Source organism: Gymnoscopelus microlampas, assembly GCF_963454915.1.
Source record: "Gymnoscopelus microlampas genome assembly, chromosome: 5".
Taxonomy (NCBI): domain Eukaryota; kingdom Metazoa; phylum Chordata; class Actinopteri; order Myctophiformes; family Myctophidae; genus Gymnoscopelus; species Gymnoscopelus microlampas.
Window position 1 is genome coordinate 51,359,785 of NC_139942.1, and position 25,310 is coordinate 51,385,094.

General features: G+C 41.8%; 1 protein-coding gene across 1 annotated transcript in view; it reads left to right on the forward strand.

The window, feature by feature from the left end:
• LOC311045612 (semaphorin-6B-like) overlaps nt 1-25,310 on the forward strand; it is a gene marked incomplete at its 3' end in the record, with an annotated part of 53,702 nt that overhangs the window by 18,751 nt on the left and 9,641 nt on the right. Inside the window, exons 7-13 of the mRNA XM_084057567.1 lie at nt 400-519; nt 7,085-7,173; nt 7,427-7,644; nt 8,513-8,644; nt 15,940-16,089; nt 18,006-18,185; nt 21,793-21,933. Of these exons, the coding sequence (XP_083913693.1) occupies nt 400-519; nt 7,085-7,173; nt 7,427-7,644; nt 8,513-8,644; nt 15,940-16,089; nt 18,006-18,185; nt 21,793-21,933 (1,030 nt within the window). The remainder of the gene's footprint in view (nt 1-399; nt 520-7,084; nt 7,174-7,426; nt 7,645-8,512; nt 8,645-15,939; nt 16,090-18,005; nt 18,186-21,792; nt 21,934-25,310) is intronic.

Consider the following 25,310-nt stretch of genomic DNA (forward strand, 5'->3'; position numbering starts at 1 on the left):
TGATCGAAAAAAAATGCAATGAAGGTACAGGCAGTGCAACGAGTAAAAAAAACAAGAACAAAATTGGATGGGACAAAAAAATGCATAAGGCTTGTTTCCATTGAGGTCCATTAAATATTCAACACTCAAAACAAACCGGACAAAAACCACAGTGCAAAAAAGTCCAGTTGTCAGGCCCTCTGAGCAGACACACACTCATGTGTCCTTGCCTTTGCCTTTACCATTCATTTTATATTCAGAGCCCTCGCTGCAACGCATTGCTTGTTCGCTTTGAATCTCCCTGACCTTGTGCTATCTCTCCATCTGTCTCCTCTCTTTCTCCTTAATCTGTCTCTCTTCCTTCACTTTCTCTCTCTCTCTCTCTCTCTCTCTCTCTCTCTCTCTCTCTCTCTCTCTCAGATGGGAGTCTCTTTACGGGCACAGTGACAGACTTCCTGGCCATCGACGCTGTGATCTATCGCAGCCTGGGCGACAGCCCCGCCCTGCGCACCGTCAAACACGACTCCAAATGGTTCCGAGGTACGTTGTGAAAGCCGCCGCACGTACTGTACGCGCCACGCACCGCCGACCGCTCTGCGCCGATAGGTAGAAGATGAAGGAAAGTTAGACCTTTATTAATCCCATGAGAAATTAATCCTCAGCTTCACCCGGCTGGCGGTTCAGAATTCAAGAATCTACTTTTAATGTCACATCACAGGCTTACAGGTGGATAGAAGTGGGTGATTTTAAAATTTTATTTTGTAGTTTTCGTGAGAAGAGAGACGATAGAGGGAGTAGGTAAAAAAACCTGCTTACCTTTAACACATAAATGTACATAGAATGTATGTTGTACAGAGACAGTTGTAAGGCACACGGTAGCGCAGTCGGTAGCGCTGTCGCCTCACAGCTAGAAGTTCCTGGGTTCAATTCCCACCGGGGATGCTGTGGGTGCTGAGGGTGTGTCCTCTCCTCTGCGTCATCAGTGCCCATACCAGGTGGGATAAAAAATTAGTAAATAAAATAAAATGAAATAAATAACTTCTGTTGTAACTCTTAAAGGACTGTAGGCTGATTAGGTTTGGATATGATGGTTCCGCCTTGGTGTGTCGGCAAAAGTCCTCAACTTACCTAACTCTGAACTACAGAAACACATGATCAAACTAAATAAAAAGGCCACCCACCCCTACACTACCATGGCTGTAAGTAACCCATCTTATCACTGACAACTCTAAAACACTGGCAAACTATGAAGACTGGTGTGGTTGGGGGCTGGACAGGAGAAAGACATCTGAGATCTAATGGCAGCCAGATTCATGGTCCACAGCCTGGTCACAGGAGCCAATCACCAGCAGGGTCCACCTGGTAGCTGCAACCACCAGACTAAAAGATACCAAACCATTATTATACCAAAAGAAACAAAAATATTATACCAAACTAAACAAGTTTTAAACTAGGAGAATCATTTTTGTCACCTTGCTAAACTAATGGCCTAAGTCATTTTTTTTTGTTTTTCAGGAAAAATAAAAAAAAATGATCCAAAACAAAACTATAGGATATTTCTTAATCATTTCACCCAAAACGTTTATAACAAATTATGACTATTAATTTAGAAATAACACTGTCTGTCAGTTATGTAACATAAGAGATTTAAATAGGTTTAAATAGGATTAAACCTGACTTAGGCCATATGATTTTGGCCTAAGTCAAAATCAATTGGCAATACTGTTGGCCTAAGTCACAAAAACAAGTGACTTAAGCCAAACAAAATGCCTATTTTGGCCTAAGTCACACTAGGGAGTTAGGCCATTATATTATAAGGGGCGGGAATAGCATGATCCTTTTCAATTAGGAGATAGATATATTTTACCAGAGGTGGTCAGTGTCATGAGGAGCTGACTTAGGCAAAAATATCATTTTCCTCAAAAAATGACTTAGGCCATTAGTTTAGCAAGGTGATGATTTTGGAGTTGGTTCCGGGCCAGCTGATGACTTAAAAGTTATTTTCCACTCCGACCGGATCAGAAACCCGAAGATTGTATTGATCCCAGCCTACTCAATCACTCAGTCAGCACCACTCAATCACCCGTATACACCAATAAGGGAAAAGACATACAGAGGGCAACACACCACGCGTGATATTTTTATACAACTAGATTCTTACAAAGTCCCGGAAAAGGCGCGCTGTGATTGACCGGCAGTCACTTTGAGTGACCAGGCTTTGATTGATTAATTGAAATTTGTATAAGGCAAAAGAATGTAAAACAACACAGTTACATGTATAATACTTTTGTCTAAAAGGTCCGACCAAAAAAGTCCTTGCTGTCTTTTTTCCGTTGGGGTCCTTGAATTAATTTCATAGACATATATAGTAGCAACCAAACCGTTCAAAAATCAACATAAAAATACAGAGAAAAAATACCACTATGTACAAAAAAAGCATGACAAATACAAAAATAAAAAATGTACAAAAGAAAGGGGAGGGGGGTCGTCTGTCTACCGGGAAACTGGTACTACCTCCTCTTATGGCCTCCAGAAAGATGAGTTTTTAGGGCTGTTTTAAATGAGCCCAGCGAACTGCATTTTTTGAGGCATGGGGTTAGACTATTCCATACCTTTTTGGCCGTGCTGTAGAAGGAGAATTTGCCCATGTTTGTTTTATGGGTGGGTGGTACCAGATTGTTGTTTACGCTCCCTCTAGTTTCGTGACTGTGGGTGTCACTAACTTTTTGGAGGTATTTAGACAGATATGCGGTTATAGGGGGCATTTCAGGCTTTTCTCTTTCGCTGATTAGTAAAGGCTAGGAACGAGGCTATTATTATTATTATGACACAATTTTGGGAAAGCCCAGTTTTGTGATTAGACGTGCGTGACATTGACACAGTGGCTCTATTAGAAGTGGGGCATGTGTTTCACATAGAGTGATGTATTGAGGTTAGTGCAGCTCCATCCTTATGTGTTGTTTTCAAGCCAGTGTTAGCGTTAGCCATTCTAAAAGGGGCCTCCATTATACTTTGATCGCGTATCGGTGTCGCACACGCCCAAAACAGCCGATCTACAAGCTGACGATGCGCCGCAGTGTGCCACGTTGTCAGCTTGTAGATCGCACTGGTGTAAAGTAACTAAGTACATTTACTCAAGTACTGTAAAATGATTGAAGTTTGACTTTCCAATTTTCAATACTTTATGCTCCACCATCTCAGAGGCAAATATTGTACTTTTACTCCACTACAATTATTTGAAAAGTTACTTTGAAGATTTTGAATATTATTACAAAACATTAACCTTTTTAACCGTATATACTTTGGCTATTTGAAAATATACGTTAAGCTCACAACACGTCGCAATGCGACGTGTTGTGAGCTTGTAGATCGTCTATTTTCAAAATACTTTTTCAATTCATATTGAACTTGTGAAATGGGACAATCTTCATAATGAGTACTTACTTTACTTTTGGTATTTTAAGTATATTTTTATGTCAATCATTTTGTACTTTTTAACGCAAGTCAATTTTGAATACAGGACTTGTACTTGTAACAGAGTATTGCTATATTGCATTATTGATACTTTTACTTAAGTAAAACATTTGAGTACTTCTTCCACCCCACTGCTGACAATGCGTCAAAGCATGCCGCGTATTTTGAGTATAAATGGGGCTCATGGTGTCTCCCTGCAGATGGGAGAAGCTAGCTGGCCCTCAGCGGGTCAAGGGTTCGGCCGGGCGAGTGTGGCTTGGATTAATAAATGATAAATAATGTCTCTGCTGCCTGCCTGTCTGCCTGTCCAGCGTCATAAATTAAACTGGGCCATGAATGTTTAATGGCAAACCCCCCCCCCCCCCCCCCCCAAGTGGATTGCCTTGACGCCATATTAATGTGATTGTTGCTACTACAGCATGTGGGTGGATATCACAGGGCAGTGTGTTGGACTGTGTGCGTGCGTGCGTGCGTGCGTGCGCGTGCGTGCGTGCGTGTGTGTGTGTGTGTTTGTATTACTATACTTGCGAGGACCAAGTATAGTAGAATTTGAAAAGAAATATACATTGTGAGGACCGTTTTCCTGGTCCTCACAAGACAAATGGTTGTTTTATAGTTAAAAAAAACATTTTCTAAAGATAAGTTTACAATCAGAAAAACATTCAGGTCAGGATTGCTTTTTAACCTGACCTAACATTTAGAGGTTAGGTTTAGGGATTGGAATTAGAGTTAAACATGATTTATACTTAGTTGCGCGCCAGTGTCATGCACCGGAAAACAGCCGATCTATAAGCCCACAACGCGTCGCAGCGCGACGCGTTGTGGGCTTATAGATCTGCAGTTTTTTGGCTTTAGGCTTACGGTTAAAAATGTCAATATTTTTTTTTAAATGGCATTCATAACATGGCTGTCTGTTGAGGTCCTCACAAGTATAGTAATACAAACGTGTGTGTGTGTGTGTCTGTGTGTGTGTGTGTGTGTGTGCATGTGTGTGTGTGTGTGTGTCAGGGTGTATGTCAAGGCAAACGTCTGTTTAGAAGCGTAGTAAATTCATCACGTCAAGTAGCCGATGACCTCGCGCGTCCATGCCGTGTTGACTAGTCGTGATAGGAATAGGAATGTAGGTTATCATCATAATCAGCCCTTTGGAAATTGCACTTTCTGTATATGCAGGATGTTGAGGGAGGTGGATTGTTCACTCCATGCATATAGGGAAGGAGACCTTGCCCCAAATGAAGGAGTTTCAGCATCTCGGGGGTCTTGTTCACGAGTGTGAGGGGGGGAGGGAGGGAGGGACGGACGGAGCGGGAGATCAGCCGGAGAATGGGAGCAGCAGGAGGGGTACTGCGGTCGATGCACCGCACTGTTGTGATGAAAAGAGAGCTGAGCCAGAAGGCAAAAAGCTTGTTCCTGCTCTCCCCTATGATGATCATGAACAGTGTTGCCAGATTTTGCGAGAGAAATAAGCAACCGCGGGGCTGTGAAAGCCTAAAAGAAACGACTAAGCTACATGCACTTCAAACCTATATACGTTGGCTGTTTGAAAATTGCCGATCTAAAAGCTGTGAGTTTGTAGATCTGCTATTTTCAAAACAATCTTGTGGAAAATCTGGTACTGGCCTTGCAAAAAATATAATTTCAAATGAGGGTCTGTGGACAAATACATTAATCTGGGGGTCCTTGCCATGAAAATGTTTAAGAACCACTGGTTTATAAACAACATTAAGAAACAAGCCCAAATAAGCAACTATACTTTAAAACAAGCCCCCCAAAAACAAGCCCAAAGTCGCTTATAATAAGCAGACCTGGCAACACTGGTTGCGACGAAAAGAGAGCCGAGCCAGAAGGCAAAAGCTTGTTTCCATACTCTCCGCTATGATGGTAAAGTGTGGGTCACATGACTCAAAGAACACCATGATACAAGCGGCCGGCTGGCCTCTCCCCTAGAGAGAGGGTGAGAAGTTCAGTCACTTGGGAGAGACTCTCGTAGCGTAGTAGAGCCACTGCTCCCTCACTTGGAAAGGAGCCAGCTTATGTTATCTAGTACGGATGCCTCCTGAGCGTCTCCCTAGGGAGGTCCTCTGGGCACATCCCACGGGGAGGAAGGACAAGATGTCAAACTTTGTATAATTTATTTATGTATTATTATTATATATGTTTTTTTTTTAATGAATGCAAGAACAGTGGCTTCTATGTCAGCATGCTAACTTTCCAGGAAGAAGGCTGTATTAGTTACTATTAGCTTGGAAACCCCCATCGATGATGTCATTGGTAGGCAATGACATCTGTCTACTCACTCTGAGACACAGAGTGAGTAGACAGAAATGGTGCCATCTTATAATGCTGCACACGTGTAGCTGCCGATGCCGATCATTTATTGTGGACACAGAGACTGGAAACACATCAACGTTTCATTATGCTGCCTTCTTCACCCTGAAGAAGAGGGGGAAAAGAGCAGAGTGAAAGGTCAAGTTGTCTAGGTATTGATGGTTTAAGTGGTTAGATGTCTGAAAATAGACATTAACATGAATCCAGCCCAACACTGACGACAGAGCTGTCAAACAAGTGTATGAAACTATAGGCTATCTATGAAATGTATGAAAACGTTTAATCTGCAGCACAATGTTATACAATAGTGGGGGGTCCGTGCTTCATCTCTCTCTCTCAGATAAGCGGTCCTTGGGCTGAAAAACGTTGAAGACCCCCTGCTTTAGTGTTTAATCTGTTGGCCTCACACCTTGCAAGGACCTCGCACCCTTGGTAACCGTGCCATCTTATAATTAGCATAAGTGAGGACCAATTATATGACCAGAACAAGACATGGTGGTCAGGCAGGTCTGATGACACATAGGACCCTCCAAGTCACATTGTTTTGTACGGACGATGAGTAATTTCTTCTTTTCCTACATTTGCCGTAATGTGTGTTTTAACAGCGATTTATAACATATTACATGAAACAACATGACAGTGATGTGGAACTGATAAATATATGCTTATGTAGGGAGTCCACACAAAGTCAAACGTTTAAATTATATTTATTGATATTAATTAATTAAAGAATGTAGATACTAATCAAAAACAAACAAAGTCTGAGATGTGAGCAAGTCAGTAATCAGTAATGTCTGCAGTGTATGGATGTGTGGAATGTGCTGTGTGACTGTTGTATAAGATGTGTAAATGGAACTGAAACGAAAGGGTTAGGCCCCACAGGACGGGTAGTAGAGGTCCTACTTTCAGGGAGGACAGAGAGGGAATAAAATCTTGGTGGGAGAGCTCCCTATATACTCTCCCAAACCACCTCACCCAGCTGCACCCAGTTGGTCTAACGGCCTGCTCCACTCCGCCCTACTCACTCAGGCTGCCGGCTAGCCAACAGTGAAGACTGAGGGGGCAGGGCCTTCACATCCAGAGCCCTACTTCGTCAGTGCAGTGGAATAACGATGGTTATTATGTTATTTCCTTTCCAGAGCCCTACTTCGTCAGTGCAGTGGAATAATGATGGTTATTATGTTGTTTCCTTTCCAGAGCCCTACTTCGTCAGTGCAGTGGAATAATTATGGTTGTTATCTTATTTCCAGAGGCCTACTTCGTCAGTGCAGTGGAATAATTATGGTTATTATGTTATTTCCAGAGCCCTACTTCGTCAGTGCAGTGGAGTGGGGACCTCACATTTACTTCTTCTTCAGAGAGATGGCCATGGAGTTCCATCACCTGGAGAAGGTACTGTCTGTCTGTCTGTCTGACTGCCTTACCGTTCAGCCGCTAGGGGCAGTTGAAATTTCTTCTTTGGGGGTAATCGATTTTTTTCACGGAACCCGAGGTTGGGCTCGGCCCGACTAATTAGCATACATTTTCGTCCCGGCTCGGCCCGAACACGTTGAGTCGGGTCGGGTAGGGTCGGGTTTGGGCAGAATTTGAGAACTCTAGTGGGAAGGAGCATGTATTGGCCTTAACATTGTGTGGTGTGCTGCAGGTGATGGTGTCCCGCGTGGCTCGGGTGTGCAAGGCGGACCTGGGCGGCTCGCAGCGCGTCCTGGAGAAGCAGTGGACGTCCTTCCTGAAGGCCCGCCTCAACTGCTCCGTCCCGGGGGACTCGCACTTCTACTTCAACCTGCTGCACGCCACCAGCCCCGTCATCCACATGCAGGGCCGGGACGTCATCCTGGGGCTGTTCTCCACCCCGCCCAACAGGTATGACCCACACACACCGCCCAACTGGTATTTTAATGTGCTTTGCGTTTTTTGTGATTTTATTCGTTTTTTTAACTGACTGTTCAGCACTTTGGTTGTTTTTAAATGTGCTTTATAAATAAAATTGGATTGGATCCCTCCCAATAGGTTACCGCCATTTTAATGGAAAATGTAAGCATCAACAACTATTTGTCATACGACGAAGTTAAAGGACCACTTTACCCATTTTCGACCTATATCATAGGTCCTCACTAATGCTCATTATAATATGGTACATTACATTACATTACATTACAGTCATTTAGCAGACGCTTTTATCCGAAGCGACTTACAATAAGTGCATTCAACATAGGTAGGGAACGAAACTACCAATCACCAGAAGTCTTACTATAAGTGCATTCTCTTCTAGAACAAGCAACTAAGAGCTATACCCTAGCGCTAAGGTAAAAGTGGAATATATCAGCTACCTACTTTCTTAAACAGAAAACATTTTTTTGTCTATTCACTCTGTCTCAGAGGACTGTGGATAGTTTTTTTTTTAAATGATTAATGCGAGAACAATGGCTTCAATCATAGAAAGCCAATTTTCCAAGAAGAGAAAGCTTGCAGTTTATATTAGCTTCGATTGCCCATCGATGATGTCACTGGTAGGAGGGTTTCTGAAGACACAGAGTGAGTAGACAACAAATAATCTGTGAAGTGATCCTTTAAGTTAAATATCTCAGTGAGTTTTGTACCATGTCAGTGTTGCTAGTAGTAGTGCAGAAGATCTGGGGATGGGCTGACAAGACATGCTGTGTGTAGTTCTCCTGCACCTCCAGGCAGCCTTCTCCATGACCGTTCTGTCCGTTGGTTTTGTGTCTCCCAGCATCCCAGGCTCTGCAGTGTGTGTGTTTGACATGCAGCAGCTGGCGCACGTCTTCGAGGGACGGTTCAAGGAGCAGAAATCCCCAGAATCCATCTGGACACCCGTACCGGACGAAGCCATCCCCAAACCCAGGTAGTGTAGCCTCTACAGTATGAATACAATTGGCCTGTGTTCGGGGAGGGAAGCTGGGCGGGCAGGAGGTTGATACTGGTCATTGCACGTAATCCTTTATTTATATAGTACATTTCATATAAAATATGCAGCTCAAAGTTGTTTACATTAAACTGATTAAAAAGAAGCAAACAGAAAAACCAAATTGATGCATTTAGAAAAATAAAGAAAACATATACACATGAAAAAATGAAATACATTGTCTAAAACGATAACTTCTCATGCACTGTTTTAAGAATACGACACACTGCATTAATCTTCATGAAACATGGTATTAACAAGTAACAGAATTATGTTAGATGAATGTTATACACATTCTATATGCTCCCCTTGAATATAGATTGTAATGTTCTCTACAATGCAAACACAAACACAGCCATCATGTAGAGTAGCTGTACTAACACCAGCTAACTAATACATTGTGAAAATGATTTAATCACAGAACTCTTTCACAGATCCAAGGGTTACCCATCCAGCACCATTTGTCATTCCATCCTCTTGTATCTGGAGCCAAACCTTTGACTAAAAACTCCACACAGTATCGGTTTGTTGAGTTCTTATTAGGTTGTTTTTTGTGATTAGGCCGATCAGGGTACCAGTACCTAGAGAAGTAGGAATATTTCATTCATTACAATACCTGTATGGATGTTTTTTCACTGTAGGCCTATATCTTTTGGTTTTTAATCATGACCTCAAATGATATTCTAGATATTTCATGCAAATTAACTGGACGCAAGTTAGGACCATGTGCCGTTGCGCAAAAACTCAGCTGTTAAAATAGGGCCCATAATGTCTTAGTCACAATGTAGTAGGTTTCTGTTTTATTATAACATTTAATACCATTTAGAAGAATGCCTTACTTTGGTGTGGTCAGTGCTGTTCCATCCACCCACTTAAATGATTCTTCTCCGTCTTTGTCAGACAAACCCAGCCACACTGTCTTGTTTACACGTTCAACAAAGTCCTAGACAGAAAGAAAACAAAACAAAACAAAAAACTGCTGGTTACTGATTTACAAACTGTACCACACTGTCAGATTTGTCTGACACACGCTCGCACGCACGCACGCACGCACGCACGCACGCACCATACCTGTTTTTCTTTGCTTTTTATGACCATCAGGTCTGACTGTCTTTCTCTGCACCACTGCCTGCTATTCCACCAGCTTGCCTTCTCAGTAGAGATGTAATAACACAGTCCTTCACCAAATGTAAATCCATCTGGTCATATCAACAAAACAATAATATTAGCCACTGTTCATTAATTTGCACAAATGAATGACAAATGATGAATATCATGATATAACAATGAAGAAAAATAGTGATGTCTCACTGACCACAGAGACTCCTCTTCATGTCATCTTTTTCGTACAGGTTCTTGTACCTGTCCAGTAGTTGGTCTCTGTCTTCAGTCACTTTGTTGAACCTGTCCAGTAATTGGTTGTAACTGTTCACTTGTTGTTCTCTCTCCACCAAGTTGGTCTGATCTGTATGGAAACACAATCCACTAATTAAAAACACCTTCATACATTTTATTTTAATTACAATCTTGTCCAACTAACTAACAATGCTGCTACAGCTTCCGTTTCTGCAATTCAATCTATTACTACAACAAATAATATATTTTATGAGTATCTTGCATGCTAGTTTATTGAAAACAACACACATGGACAGTTCAGAAACCTGCCTACCAATGATATCATGGGGAATCCAAGCTAATAGAAACTACAGCCATTCTCTTCCTGGAACATTAGAATGCTGAAATAGAAGTCTTTGTTCTTGCATTTATAAAAACATTAATCAAAATTAAAAAAGTTTTAAATCTTGTTTGAAATTACCAAACCTGCCTACCAATGACATGTTTCCGAACTGTCCACAGTCCTGCTCTGAGTAGGCAGAAGTGGTGCCATCTCATAATGAGCATACAGTACACACACGCACGCAGGCAGGCAGGCAGGCAGGCAGGCAGGCGCACACACACACACACACACACACACACACACACACACACACACACACACACACACACACACACACACACACACACACACACACACACACACACACACACACACACACACACACACACACACACACACACACACACACACAAACACACACTCTGTGGTGTAACACTCTTATCTGATGAAATTCATCTAGTTTTTCATACGTAAATATCAACCACACTGCGTAAGCTGCACTGACAGAAGCTAGAAGTTTATTTAGATGGTTTGTGTGTAGAATGTTTTGTGCCGATTGCTCAATTAAAAATGGTGGGAGATCTAAAGATCAAAGGTGGTAATAAATTATAATGGACAGAAGCGTTGAGAGAACAAATACATGAAAATACTGGACACACACAAAATACAAAACACAAAATGTTTAAGGCTTTCAAGAGCCTTAATACAATATCTACCATAATCTGCATAGCAAGGTAGTCTCATAGGTTTAGTGTAAAGTCTGAAGGCAAGGCACTGGAATGCTCATCAGGAGCATAGGAGTTCAATATCTGTAGAGGTGGATGCTCCAGGAGGATGTTGTATGTAGGTGATAACCTTATTTCTTGGTAAAACATTTTTTATTTAATTTCTGAGTGTGACCCTCTTATTTTTGATTTGTTGGACACCACTACACCATAGTTGTCTGTGTAGTGGTAAGTTTCCACCACTGAAAATATTGCAATAAAATACATGACTATGAAACGTGACTTACAGAGAGAGAGTGGGACAGCAACGTTGAGGAGAGCTAGAACAGCACAAAACAATCCAAGACCGACTCCAACCCGCTTGTACCGGCTTATGTCTGGAGGACACACACACACACACACACACACACACACACACACACACACAAACACACACACACACACACACACACACACACACACACACACACACACACACACACACACACACACACACACACACACACACACACACACACACACACACACACACACACACACACATTAAGATATATAAGTTAGAGTGAAACCAGTTAAAATCTTTGATATTATTATTGTTATTTTCTTTTGTGATCTTTAGTTTTAGTATAACATCTCTTACCAGACTGCAGTTTCTTCCACAGATCGTTCTCCTGAGCTGTAGGAATAGTCGTGTTCTCAATAGTTTCGTAGATGATGTTGTCTTGGAGCTCAATATGGTCAAAATGTCCATCTACAGCCATTTGTACCGTTATGACTTGAATTCTTCTCACAGGTTTTTGACTGAAGACATACGTATCTTCACTGTCCTAAACGTAGACAACACTATTACATTTATCACATATGACAGCTCACACCCCGTGTACCAATAAAAACGAACCACCTCTCTCACACACACACACACACACACACACACACACACACACACACACACACACACACACACACACACACACACACACACACACACACACACACACACACACACACACACACACAGACAACGTCACCTCTCCTCTGGTAGGCTCTGTGGTTTAACACCTGATCTTATCTGATTTTTTGCGTAAGTTCTCTAATTTCTCAGAAATATCACCACACTGCGTAGACTGTACTGACAGAACCTGAATTGACCACAGTTTTCCTGTAGCTTCATGATCTCTTGAACTTTACATAAACACACACAACTGTACATCACTAAGCACCAACACCAAAAACCTGTAGAGAGACTAAAATAGTCTAAAAGGGCCCTATAGGAGGACCAGGAGCCCTGATAATACTATAAAGGAGGGACCTTGTACTGTATATCAGAGCAGAGGGGCCTACGTCTTTGCGCATTAACCTATATACATTTTAACAAATTGACAGTGAGTCTTGTGGCCCAAGGCTGCTCAAGGGCCCCTGGCAGAATATATTTGAACACTAAATTATAATTGACTGAAGTTTTGAAAAAAAAACAAAAAAATATGTCAGGCTTTCAAAAGCCTAAATACAGGAGTAGATACTCCTTAACTAACATAGCCATTTTTATATTTTAAAATGTATAAACATGATTATTACTTAGTTACGGGTCCATTTGGTTCCATTTGTACACTCTCACAGTTACAGACCTGTAAGGGTCCATTTGGAACCCCCTCAAGGAACCCGGCCAGAGTATCCCTTGACCCCACTTTGAGAACGAATCTCTACACTGTAGCGTAACACCCCCCAGTGTAGACTGAAGGCATTTAACCGCTTGAAACCTAGCATACCTTTTCTGAGTGGAACATTCGCCAAAAATAGTGTCCCGTTTCGGCACCATGAGATAAAGCCTTGAGCGGTCGTACTCGACACTGCCCCGTTGGCTGCCTTTAGACAGGTCCGCAGGAGTCTGCTGCAACTAGTTCTCCCGACTTGAGTAAGATGCCCTGTCGCCTTTAGCTACGAACCTTATTGGTTATGGCAATGAACCTGTACAATCCAGCAACGATCTTCTATAGCAAATCTTTGATAGTGCTCATATAGTCTAGACTATAGACTATAGACTATATCGCTGCATAATAGTCCGGTGCTTAGGTCTCACCAGACTATACGTTATGCAGCGATATATACCTTATCCTCCCACCAATGCTGACTAGCGTGACCAAAGTGGAGCGATACAAATAAATGGTAAATGGTAAATGGTGCATTTATATAGCGCTTCTATCCGAAGCGCTTTACATTGATTGTGCCATTAACCCATTCACACACACATTCATACACCGATGGCGGAGGAAACCATGCAAGGCACCAACCTGCTCATCGGGAGCAATTAGGGGTTCAGCGTCTTGCTCAAGGACACTTCGACACTAACTCTAGGGGAGCGCCCCAGCCCGGGATCAAACTGGGAACCTTGCGGTTTTCCAGTTCACTCTACCCCTGAGCCACTGCCGCCCCTGGTGACTAGAAAGTGACTAGAAGTGACTAGAAAGATACTAGAAAGATATTTGATCTTTGGGTTTTGAACGCACCTTAAGACTCAACAAACAGTCAGTCACACACAATACTTCACATGACACTAATGAAGAAAAAAAAGCCCTCTCTTTTTCTATAACTCATATTCGCCTCTTCGTCATCCCTCTCTCCCTGACTCACTCACTCACTCACTCTCTGACTCACTCGCTCTCTCTCTCTCTCTCTCTCTCTCTCTCTCTCTCTCTCTCTCTCTCTCTCTCTCTCTCTCTCTCTCTCTCTCTCTCTCTCTCCCTGACTAATAATAATAATACATACACATACATACATACATACATACATACATACATACATACATACATACATACATACATACATACATACATACATACATACATACATACATACATACATACAATTTATGTAGCGCTTTTCTTTTTTCCAAGTACTCAAAGTTGCTTTACAAAAAGACTCACTCACTCTCTCACTCCCTAACTCAGACTTTCTGATCAATGATTTCTAATCATTCTGAGGATGTCTGAAGAGCTCAAATCTTTCAGGCGGCATAGCAGCATCTTCTAGTATATTGCCTTATAACAGAAAGAAACATATCCTATTATCTTGGATGGGGAGAGGTTTGCCCTCACTAAAACTGTGGACTATTCACTAGAGTGTATAGAATGTTGTATTTCCTTTGCTTTTCTGAAATATCCGAGACCATTTGGGTTTTATGGAAGATGCTTTCAAAACATTTGACTAGTTTGACCACGAGAGCTTGAGAGCTTGTAGATCGGTTATTTTCGCTGCGCAACACGCTTCTCCAAATGACTGAAGTCAGTCGTGGTGACTGAGAACTTTAATCCATGGACTCGGGCTCCCACGACAGGGCTGAGGGAGACTTCTGGAATGTTTGGCCTAACCTTTTCAAAAAGCTATTAAAATAGGAATATTTAAGTTTTACTCACATACTATCGTTGCTTACAGTGGCCCCGAAAATCTCAAAAGTGTTCATGGCCCACATTCTTGAAAGTGTAAACCTTACACTTTAAATATTGTGAGAAAATATGACGACCTCTGTCTGCTCTCCTGTCTTGAAAAGGAGAACAACTGAATAAGTTACAGTATGTGACTCAGGATGCAGGGAAGGGAGGGAGTAAGGTTGTGTGTGTGTGTGTGTGTGTGTGTGTGTGTGTGTGTGTGTGTGTGTGTGTGTGTGTGTGTGTGTGTGTGTGTGTGTGTGTGTGCGTGTGCGTGTGCGCGTGCGTGTGTGCGTGCGCGTGTGTTTCATATGTGTCTTTTTTGTCTCTTGTTTTTGTGTATAATTGGTTTGGTTCCTTTGGTTGGGAATTTTGAATAAACTTTGAATAATCTTAATTACCAGGTCGTATGACTTAACTCAAGACCTGGAGGCGTGGCCAATGCTGTTTGGCCACTAGCGAAGAAAGAGCATCGGCCACGCCTCCAGGTCTTAAGTTAAGTCATAAGACCTGATACTTAAGATGTGTAAAATAGGGCCCAGTTTCTCTCTGTCTCTCTCTCATTAACAATAAATAAAACTCTCTCTGTGTCTGTCTCTGCCCCCCCCCCCCTCTCTTCCGCTGTAATCTGAAGCCTCGCCTCTTCAGACCGCACTTAGCCTGTAGCACTTGACCTAGCCTCGACGACCTTGCAGGCTTATGCAAAGACTAAAATGTAATTTAGATAGCATGTTATGTAGACAGATGCCAGTTTCATGTGTAGACCTGAGATTTCATGTACAGATTATACATTTTTTGATATTATACTGTTTTGGCCAGGGGTCGGCAACTTTTTTGACATGAAGTGCCATGTTATCATTTTCTTGATAGTCAGTGTGCCATATCAACATAAAATGTAATTACGGTATGCCACCACATCAAAAGAAAACACATTTTGATTGTCCATATACATAACAACCTTTATCCTTCTTTAGAAATATTTTCTTTCACATCAGGATGTAATGGTCATTAGACTGTAATGTCTATAATTTTCATACAGATGTGAGGGGACTTCATTCAACTGACTACATTCGTTTTTCATATATTTATTTAAAACAAGAGAAATTGCCACAAAAATGCCACTGTGCCAGTGATCACCCTCCCCTGTGCTAATGTTGGCACAGGGGAGGTTATTGGTTTACCTATGATCCTAGATTACTGTTTCTATATGCATCTGATGTATTAAATCGCTCTGGATTAAGAGCATCTGCTAAATGCCTACATTGTAAATTCTCTCTCTCTCTCTCTCTCTCTCTCTCTCTCTCTCTCTCTCTCTCTCTCTCTCTCTCTCTCTCTCTCTCTCTCTCTCTCTCTCTCTCTCTCTGTATGTGTCTCTCTATGTCTCTCTCTCTCTCTCTCTCTCTCTCCCAGGCCAGGGGGCTGTGCGGTGGAGGGCAGTAGGTTCAGTACATCCACCACTCTGCCAGACGAGGTGTTGAACTTCGTGAAGACCCACCCTCTGATGGACGACACCGTCCCCCTGCTGGGCCACCGGCCCTGGGTGGTCAAAACCATGGGCAGGTGCCTAAGCCCCCCCCCCCCCCCCCCCCCCCCCCATTCATGTTTAACCCATTAAAATCCGGGAACGCATCTGTGTCATTTTAAGATTTATTTGGCTATTTTTTTTTTGAAAGATTGTGAAAATGTATGCAAATCTTTGAATATATATATATATATATTTTAAAGCAAACATTTGTTTAGAACGCACCAAGTACAGTGTAACTCAGGTCCATTTCACTAAGCATAGAATGTCTACGTGGTTTAAACTGAAGTGATAGTGATGAATTCCAAATATTATGTCATGTACTAGGGCAGGGGTCTTCAACAGGGAGTCCGGGACCCCTAGGGGGTCCTCAGAGTTACTACAGGGGGTCCGCCAAATCTTTGTGGTATGATCTTTTTTTTTACCTTAACCGTTTGAACCCTAGCATCCCTTTTCTGACGAGAACTTTAGCCAAAAATAGCAGATCTACAAGCTCACAACGCCTGTAGATCGGCTATTTTTGGTAAAGAGTTGTTTGGTGTAGAGGGGAAAAAAGAACAGTTAACGTAAACAAAAAAAGTTGAATCTAAAACACAATTTAACAATATAGAGGGGGTCCCTGCTTCATCTCTCTCTCAGCTAGGGGGTCCTTGGGCTGAAAACGTTGAAGACCCCTGTACTAGGGAACACATGGCAAAACCAGGGAGGGAACTGCTTCAAAGTGAGGACAGAGAAAGAGAGGTAGAGAGTGACAGATTGGTAGGAGAGGTAGTTATATACCTTCCCAAAACCCCTCACCCAGCTGTACTGAGTTGGTCTGACGGCCCGCTCCACTCTGCACTGATCACCACTGAGGCTGCCAGCTAGCCAATCCACAGTGGAATGTGCAGAGGGGCAGGGCCGTCACAATTATCTAAGCATTCTGCGGCACCCCTGGACTTGTGTCACGGCACCCTATAGACGGGTTTCCTGTTAGTAAACATGAGAGGAATATGACCGCGCAGAGGAGGGGGAAGCCTATGGGTGCGTTTGGAAATTACGCACCGGAGCACACTCGCCTATTAGTTTGTATTGGCCAGTGCGCTCACTGCCGCTCAGGGCTGTATTTTCGAACGCGCCTTTCACCCGGGCATGCGCAGATTGCGCATTCTGCTCTGTGATGACGTCGCGCGGAAATCCGTCTATAGGGTGCCATGGCACCCACTGGTGTAGTGGGTGGGAATGGGTTTATGTAGGATGAATGTGGTGTTATGCACTGTCAAAGAAAAAGCCTGGAAAAAAATCTATACAAATATTGAAACATAATTGATCCATCTATCTACATATAGGTATTGAAACCAAGGGCCAAGGCTTGGATATTTACGATGAGCCCAATACGGAAGCTTATGAATGGCCAGAGTGTGGCACTGTTTTACCCTGCGCCGACCTGCGGTGTCAGAAAGAATTTATTTTAACGCAAGTGAATGGGTTTTTTGGCAAACTTTAGACTAGATTTTCTTACCGTAATAAAAATTGTCATAAATTCTATATGCTTCCAGTCGCTAGCTTAAAGTCTCCTTTCAATCATCAGGATATGCGTTTTGCTAAATTATGGTCCCATTTATTCTAAAATTGACGATAAAGTGGGCTATGCTCCAGGAGGGGCGGGATGATTTAATTGACAACCTACACAACCAATAGCATTCATTCCCCGCCCCGCTCTTGATTGACAAGCTACCCAACCAATAGCATTCTTTGAGGGTTGTTTTCCGGTTCCCTGGTCACATGTCTGGTCTCAACCAATAGCGATTGAGTTCCGGCGTGGCCAACTGTATATATTAAAGATGGGAGGATACACGTTCCTGAACTATCGGCTTCATTTTCGGTCTGTAGAAAGCAGAGTGGCTTTGTCCATTCATTTTTTACAGTCTATGATTGAAACACATAATTGATCTATCCATCTATCTGCATATAGGTACCAGTTGACGGCCATGGTGGTGGACACGGAGGCGGGGCCTCACAGGAACTGGACGGTGATGTTCCTGGGTTCCACCAGAGGAACCATCCTCAAGTTCCTGATGGTTCCCAACGCAGACTCTGTGACGTCCCACAACAGTGTGTTTCTGGAGGAGGTGGAGGGCTTCAACCCGGAGAAGTGAGTCATCCTCCTCCTTCAAACTGTCCTCCTCCTTCAAACATGTCCTCTGCTTCAAACATGTCCTCTGCTTCAAACATGTCCTCTCCTTCAAACATGTCCTCCTCCCAGAGGCATGAATCATCTGAGGCATAGAAACCACGCGTGTCTCACCGTGATGTGACAGTCTGACAGTGGTGGAAAAAGTACTCAAATGTTTTACTTAAGTAAAAGTATCAATATTGCAATGTACTCTGTTACAAGTAAATGTCCTGAATTCAAAATTTGCTTGAGTAAAAGTACAAAAGTATTGGCATCAAAATGTACTTAATGTACCAAAAGTAAAAGTACTAAATGTTTGAAAATAGCCGATCTACAATTCAAATAATTGTAGTGAAGTTTAAAGTACAATATTTGCCTCTGAGATGTAGTGGAGTAGAAGTAGAAGTATTGGAAATTAAGTGATTCGGTGATAGTGACATTGAGAGTACCAGGAGGTGCAAGTGCAGTCAAAGAGGGGCTGAATGATTTTTTGTTGACAAAAGAGGAAATTCTGCCTTGCAAAATGATTCTGATTCATGGAGCGTGTTGTATAACCTCAATGTGCCCGCCATGGTCGCAAACAAATCAAGCCGGCTTCATATATTATGGGCACAAAAGCGTCAAGGACTCGAGGGAGTGCGGTGCCCGCCGCCGAGTAGTTCGGATATCCTGTCGTCCAAGAACTGCGGATCCAACCAATATGCCCATATATGGGGACACACAGACAGACGGGTTCGACGGATACTCTGACAAAGCCATACTCTGATACTCTGAAAAACTCTGACACAACCACTTTCAATTTCACTTAACCCATTAAGACCTGGCACACATCTGTGTCAATTTAGATGTCTTTGGCTATTCAAAAATAGCAGATATACAAGCTCATAGCGTGGCACTCTATGAGCTTGTAGATCTGCTATTTTTGAAAAATCTTGAAAAAAAAAACTGGGATTTTTTTCAAAAAACTATAAGAATCGCCTCAGGTCTTAATGGGTTGATAGCAGATCTACAAGCTCATGATGCAACACGTTGTGTGCTTTATGGGTCAGCTATTTTCGCTTTTTTTTGAGCGATACTCTGTATATCAAGTAAAGTACAAATGCCTCCAAATTGTACTTAAGTACAGTACTTGAGTACATGTATTTAGTTACTTTCCACCACTGCTTTCTGGAAATGACAAAAACGATGGAGCTTGCACAAAAACAAATAACGTATAGATACGAGGTTTCTGCCCGACAGCATTGATATCTTACAACAGAACGTACAGGCTCATTGGCGACACTGTGGTGCAGAGAGTCAGTGCTGTGCTGGCAGTTAGGAGCTAATGGCTGCTTCCACAGAACTATAAAAGCTTCAATTTACTATCTTAATAATAAGACTGCGAACAACAATCTGTCTTATAAGTGCTAGCTAGCGGCATATAGGCCTTTAACCGTACTGTCGTTAGTGCAGTGAAGAATACTCTCTGTCTCTCTCCTTCCCTTTCTCCATGGGGTATTACCTCATGGCCGGGCCCAGGGGCCCATGAGCTCAGGGGGCCCTTACCCATGAGCCTTCGTTGTTATTGACTTTGCATTTCTTGCCAAATTACTTAGTCATTCATGTCAATAAAAGTCCTATTGAAAACTGAAGGAATAGCCTAAACATTCATTATGTATGTTACTAGAAGAAAATATCATAATGCCTTTTAAGTGCATGTTTATACTGACAGTTTATCCATAGGACTTTAGAGGGACGTGCAAAAGTACAAGAATTGGAATCTCTAAAATCAATCCTATAGAGCACCGAAGTCTGACGTAATTTACACATCCTACCTGGTTTGCGGTTTTCCACCCGTCTTTAATATCGCGTCAAATAAGAACTGTGTTGCAAAAATAAACAAATGACCCCGGCGGTTTGACTCTTATGGATATGAAGCATCAACTGACGGTGAGAAAACGATAATGTTAATTCCACCGAATTAGTTACATTTTCGCCAGAAACAGACTGTATCAAATATAAGTGACTGACTATCATAAACGATACAGAGCCACCTTCCTGACAGTATCGCCGAGACAGTTTGTTTATTTTTGGAACACAATTCTTATGTAGACCCAATGTTATTCTCCATAGACAAATTACTTAAAAATGACTACTTACTGTACTCTATTGAGATGCGTGTCAATAGAGAGTATGCACATGCATCACTTTCCCACCAGGACACGCCCCCCTCATCTAGACTGAGTGGCAAAACATTGAGCGTAATGCAGGAGGCAGCAGGACGTTGCGTTATTGAAAACGAGCGCTTCCAAACTCGGACACTTACAAAAAGAATCACCTGCACGCGATTTCATGACAGAAAGTGTCTCATAACATGTCTCTACGGTGGATTTTTATGAAACAAAATCTTTGCATATAGAAAGAGGATAATTCAAGCTTTCCGTACAGCTGCCATGTTTTTTTATTACAGAAAAGGAATGGGTTACAGCATAGAAAGACAACTTGAAGTACATATATACATATATGTATCTATATATATTTTTTTTTTTTCCGTATCCCCCCTTTTCACTTTTTCTTTTTTCTCCCCATAACCCCCCACCCCAGAGGACTATGACCATACTGTCAACTAGACAAACAATGAATTATTTCAAAGGCTAAGTAAAGGAAGAACAAATAGAAAATGCATCCAAATTAAAAATAAATAAAAATAAAAATAAAATAAGGTAAAAAAAATAAAAATAATAAAAAAAAAATTCTAAAGCTTGGTAAGGGCATACAGTTGTAGCATATAACCTTGTGAGTGGTAGGTGTTGTGTACAGGTTCACAGTGCCAATTTGCCATATACAAACATACATGTAGGGAGAAAAAAGGGGTTCACATGTCGTGAAGTGTCAGCCTTCTATACAATCGGCCAGGGGTCGCCCATAACATAAAAGGGAAGATGATTATAGAAAAATAGAAATTAGGATTGTACCCTTAAAGTCCCCCCCCCCCCCCCCCCCCCCGCCCAAACGAGTTAATCTGGAGGGAGAGCGTTTTGGTTTTGAAAATATAAGAGGAAGGGGCCCCAGATGGAGTAAAACATTTGAGCTGAACCTCTGATCGAGCACTTTATTTTTTCCAATTTTAAAAAGGACATGAGGTCCTGTAACCAAAGTGATATGTTAGGTGGGATGGCTGATTTCCATTCTAGAAAAATTCTCCTACGGGCTACCAAGGACGCAAAGGAAATAGCATTCTTAAATTTTTTCCAAGGTGGAGATTGGACGCCGGCCACCCCAAAAATAGTGACTTCAAAGCTAGGTTGAATATTCACCTCAAAGGCATCTGAGAGAATTTTAAATACAGCTGCCATGTTGTGGTGAGTTTAACATTGTTTAATACAATCAGATAGGACTTTTCTGTTTGGACGTATGGGCTGTCAAGCCAGAAAGTTATTTTTTGCCACTCAGTAGGCGTTCCCGCATAACTTCCATTATAGATGTGGTGATGACTCTCTGTCTCTCTCTCTCTCTCTCTCTCTCTCTCTCTCTCTCTCTCTCTCTCTCTCTCTCTCTCTCTCTCTCTCTCTCTCTCTCTCTCTCTCTCTCTCTCTGTGTCCTATAGATGTGGTGATGACTCGCCCCAGGCCCGCCAGCTCCTGTCTCTGTCTCTGGACAGGATCAGCCACTCTCTGCTGCTGGCCTTCTCCTCCTGTCTGGTCAGAGTTCCCACCTCCCGATGCCACCTGCACTCCCGCTGTATGAAGTGAGTACACCTTGAATGTACACCCATTCAAAAATCTAGAAGTGACACAGTTCCCTGTCTTATTGGGTTAACGATTCCCTTGTAATCTTTTCAATAAGTACTAATTAAATCATACAAATATCATGTTCTCCCCGTGTCTCCTAGGGTAGTTAATACCCTCACAAAAACATGTAGTAATCCTGGTCACTATACTGCCTCCCCCTGGTCAGCCGGGGCGCCTGATGGAGGGGAAGGGAACTGGTTGGAATAACGTGTTCCTTCCACGCGCTACGTCCAACCAGGGAAACTCCCCCCTGTCAGGTGACAAGAAGGTCAGTTGGCTCTCATGCATTGAAGGAGGCATGAGCTCGGCCCTGGCCTCCCTAGGCTGGTGGGGGGAGTGTAGCGCCCAGGATCACTTAGCAAATTGGCACCGGGTGAAAAAAAGGGTTACAAAATCGCGGGACAAAAAAAAAAAAAAAGAAAACATACAAATATGGCCTTTTATTGTAATTGCCTCCCTGACTTGTTTCAGCTGTGACAATATGTGTCACATGCTATGTATGTGTTTTGTATGTATGTGCTAGGTATGTAAAATATCATAATGCCTTTTAAGTGCATGTTTATACTGACATGTTTATACTGACTATGTATGTGTTTTGTATGTATGTGCTAGGTATGCTGTGTTTTCCACAGCATACCATAGAGCAGGGGTCTTCAACAGGGGGTCCAGGACCCCTAGGGGGTCCTCAGAGCTACTACAGGGGGTCCACCAAATCTGTGATTTTTACATTAACCACTTCACCCAAACATCTCTATTCTGAGGAGAACTGTAGCCAAAAATAGCAGATCTACAAGCACACAACGCCTCGCGCTGCTGGTAGATCTGCTATTTTTGGCAAAGTGGTTTGGTATAGGGGGGAAAAAAAGAGCAGACTAAGTACAGAGTGAAAGGTCAGGTTTACTAAGTGTTGTTTAAGTAGATGGTTAAATGTCTGGAAATACATATTATCATGAATCCAACATGATAGTGCTGTGAAACAAGTCTATGAAGCTGCCTATGAAATCTATGAAAAAAGAAATATTTTATAATATATAATGGGGGTCCCTGCTTTATCTCGCTCTCAGCCAAGGGGTCCTTGGCCTGAAAATGTTGAAGACCCCTGCCATAGAGGTATAAGAGTGTTACCGATTCTCTGGAGGGTGGTGTTTGGGGTTAAGATGCATCGTCTCCATGAGAGTAATAGTAAAAGAAAAGTAAAAGGGAATCACTAAAAGAAATAGTGATTCCCCGATTACTATAGTAAAAGATCAACGTTAGATTAACAAACGATACATTTACAGCCAATTTCATGACATCGTATACCCAAGCAATCCTGCAAGTAAACCTACACACAGCACAACACTATAGTTATAGGCTATAAACCGCTGTTCATTTCATTCCTAATTCCAGTTTGATGTTAATCTACAGCTCTAGTTAACGTTACTCATAAAACACTTTCATCTCGTCCAGATAACTGTCCGTATGAAGTCAGAACAAAACATTGATAACATTAGTGGTCTAGCAGTCATTAAAGGAGCTCTTCACCCATTTTCAACCTTATCTTTATATAACTGGTCCGCTTATCATACGATGGCACTGTTTCTGTCTACTCACTCTGTGTCTCAGAGGAGGGCTGTGGACAGTTCACAAACCTGCCTACCAGTGACATCATCGGTGGGCAGGTTTGGTCAAGGTTTCAACAACAATGTCAAAAATATGTATTTTTAGGTTTTTTATTAATGCAAGAACATTGGCTTCTATTTAACTCTCCAGGAAGAGAGAGTTGCTGTTGTTTCTATTAGCTTGAAATCCCCATCAATGTCACTGGTAGCAGTGGTGTAAAGTACATTTACTCAAGTACTGTAATTAAGTACAGTGAGGTATTTTTTACTTTACTGGAGTGTTTTCCAATTGTCAGTACTTTTACTTCTACTCCACTACATCTCAGAGGCAAATATTGTACTTTTTCTCCACTACAATTATTTTTGAAAACTTTAGTTACTAATAACTTTGCAGATTTAGATTATTATCACGAAACATACATTAACCACTTCAGCCTTAATCAAGAGGGTTTATTTGTCACTCACTAATATATACAGTATTTTCGGTAAACAAACAAGTGCATGTATAAACCAGTATACGAGGTACGCATGTTTTCCAGATGGCACGGGAACATTTTTTATTGTCTGCCAGGCATTTGTGTTGAGGTTGACGAAGCGTCACATGTTGTATAATTCCTTACATCAGCATACGTGTGACTTTCAGCCATGCAGCGAATATGCTGCCTGGCATCACACTCATACACTCATGTTTATTACTATTATGTATATGAGCAGTCAATTCATTAAGTACTTTATCCCTGTAGCAGTGGTGGAAGAAGTACTCGGATATTTTACTTAAGTAAAAGCAGCAATACCACAATATAAAAATACTCTGTTACAAGTAAAAGGCCTGTGTTCAAAATGTTACTTGAGTAAAAAAAAAGTACAAAGGTATTGGCATCAAAATATACTGAAAGTACCAAAAGTGAAAATTTCTAAAATGTTTGAAAATAGACGATCTACAAGCTCACAACGCGTCGCGATGCGACGCGTTGTGAGCTTGTAGATCGGCTATTTTCAATTAGCCTATGTATAAAACAGGGCTAAAGTGGAATGTATGTTTTATAATGTAATAATTTATATCTGCAAAGTAACTAGTTACTAAAGTTTTCAAATAATTATAGTGGAGTAAAAAAGTAAAAAAAAAAAAAGATGTAGTGGAGTAGTAAAAGTATTGAAAATTGTAAATACTCCAGTAAAGTAAAAATACCAAAAAAATTTGCTTAAGTACAGTACATGAGTAAATGTACTTAGTTACTTACACCACTGCCCTGGAGTAACAATGTGGGACATTTCATTATATGCAATCTTTTTGTGGTTAAGTGGTTAGGTAATTAAGTGGTTCAGTGGTTAGGTAGTTAAAGGTAGGGTAAGTGATGTTTTTTCATTAAAATACGTGTTAAATAGCTCTATATTCTGATAGTACTCATTGCTATAGAGTGTTTGTTCAGTAACAGGGGTCTCCCCGTCTCTCTGGGTTTTAATAAACAGAAGAAACATTTTCATGCTCGGCATACCAATTATATTCAATCCGGAGAGAGAACTCACACAGGATACAGGACAAACAAGTGAAATTGGAAGTGATGACACAAAGAAATGAGCAATGAGACAAAAATGCAGCTGGAACACAATAAAACTGATGCTGATAAATGGGTACTCTCTCCTGATTGGCTGAAATGTTGTCACCCACTTGAAAATGTATTTTGTGTAAAGAGCTGGAGAGACAGGGTGAACCCTGATACTGAACAAACACT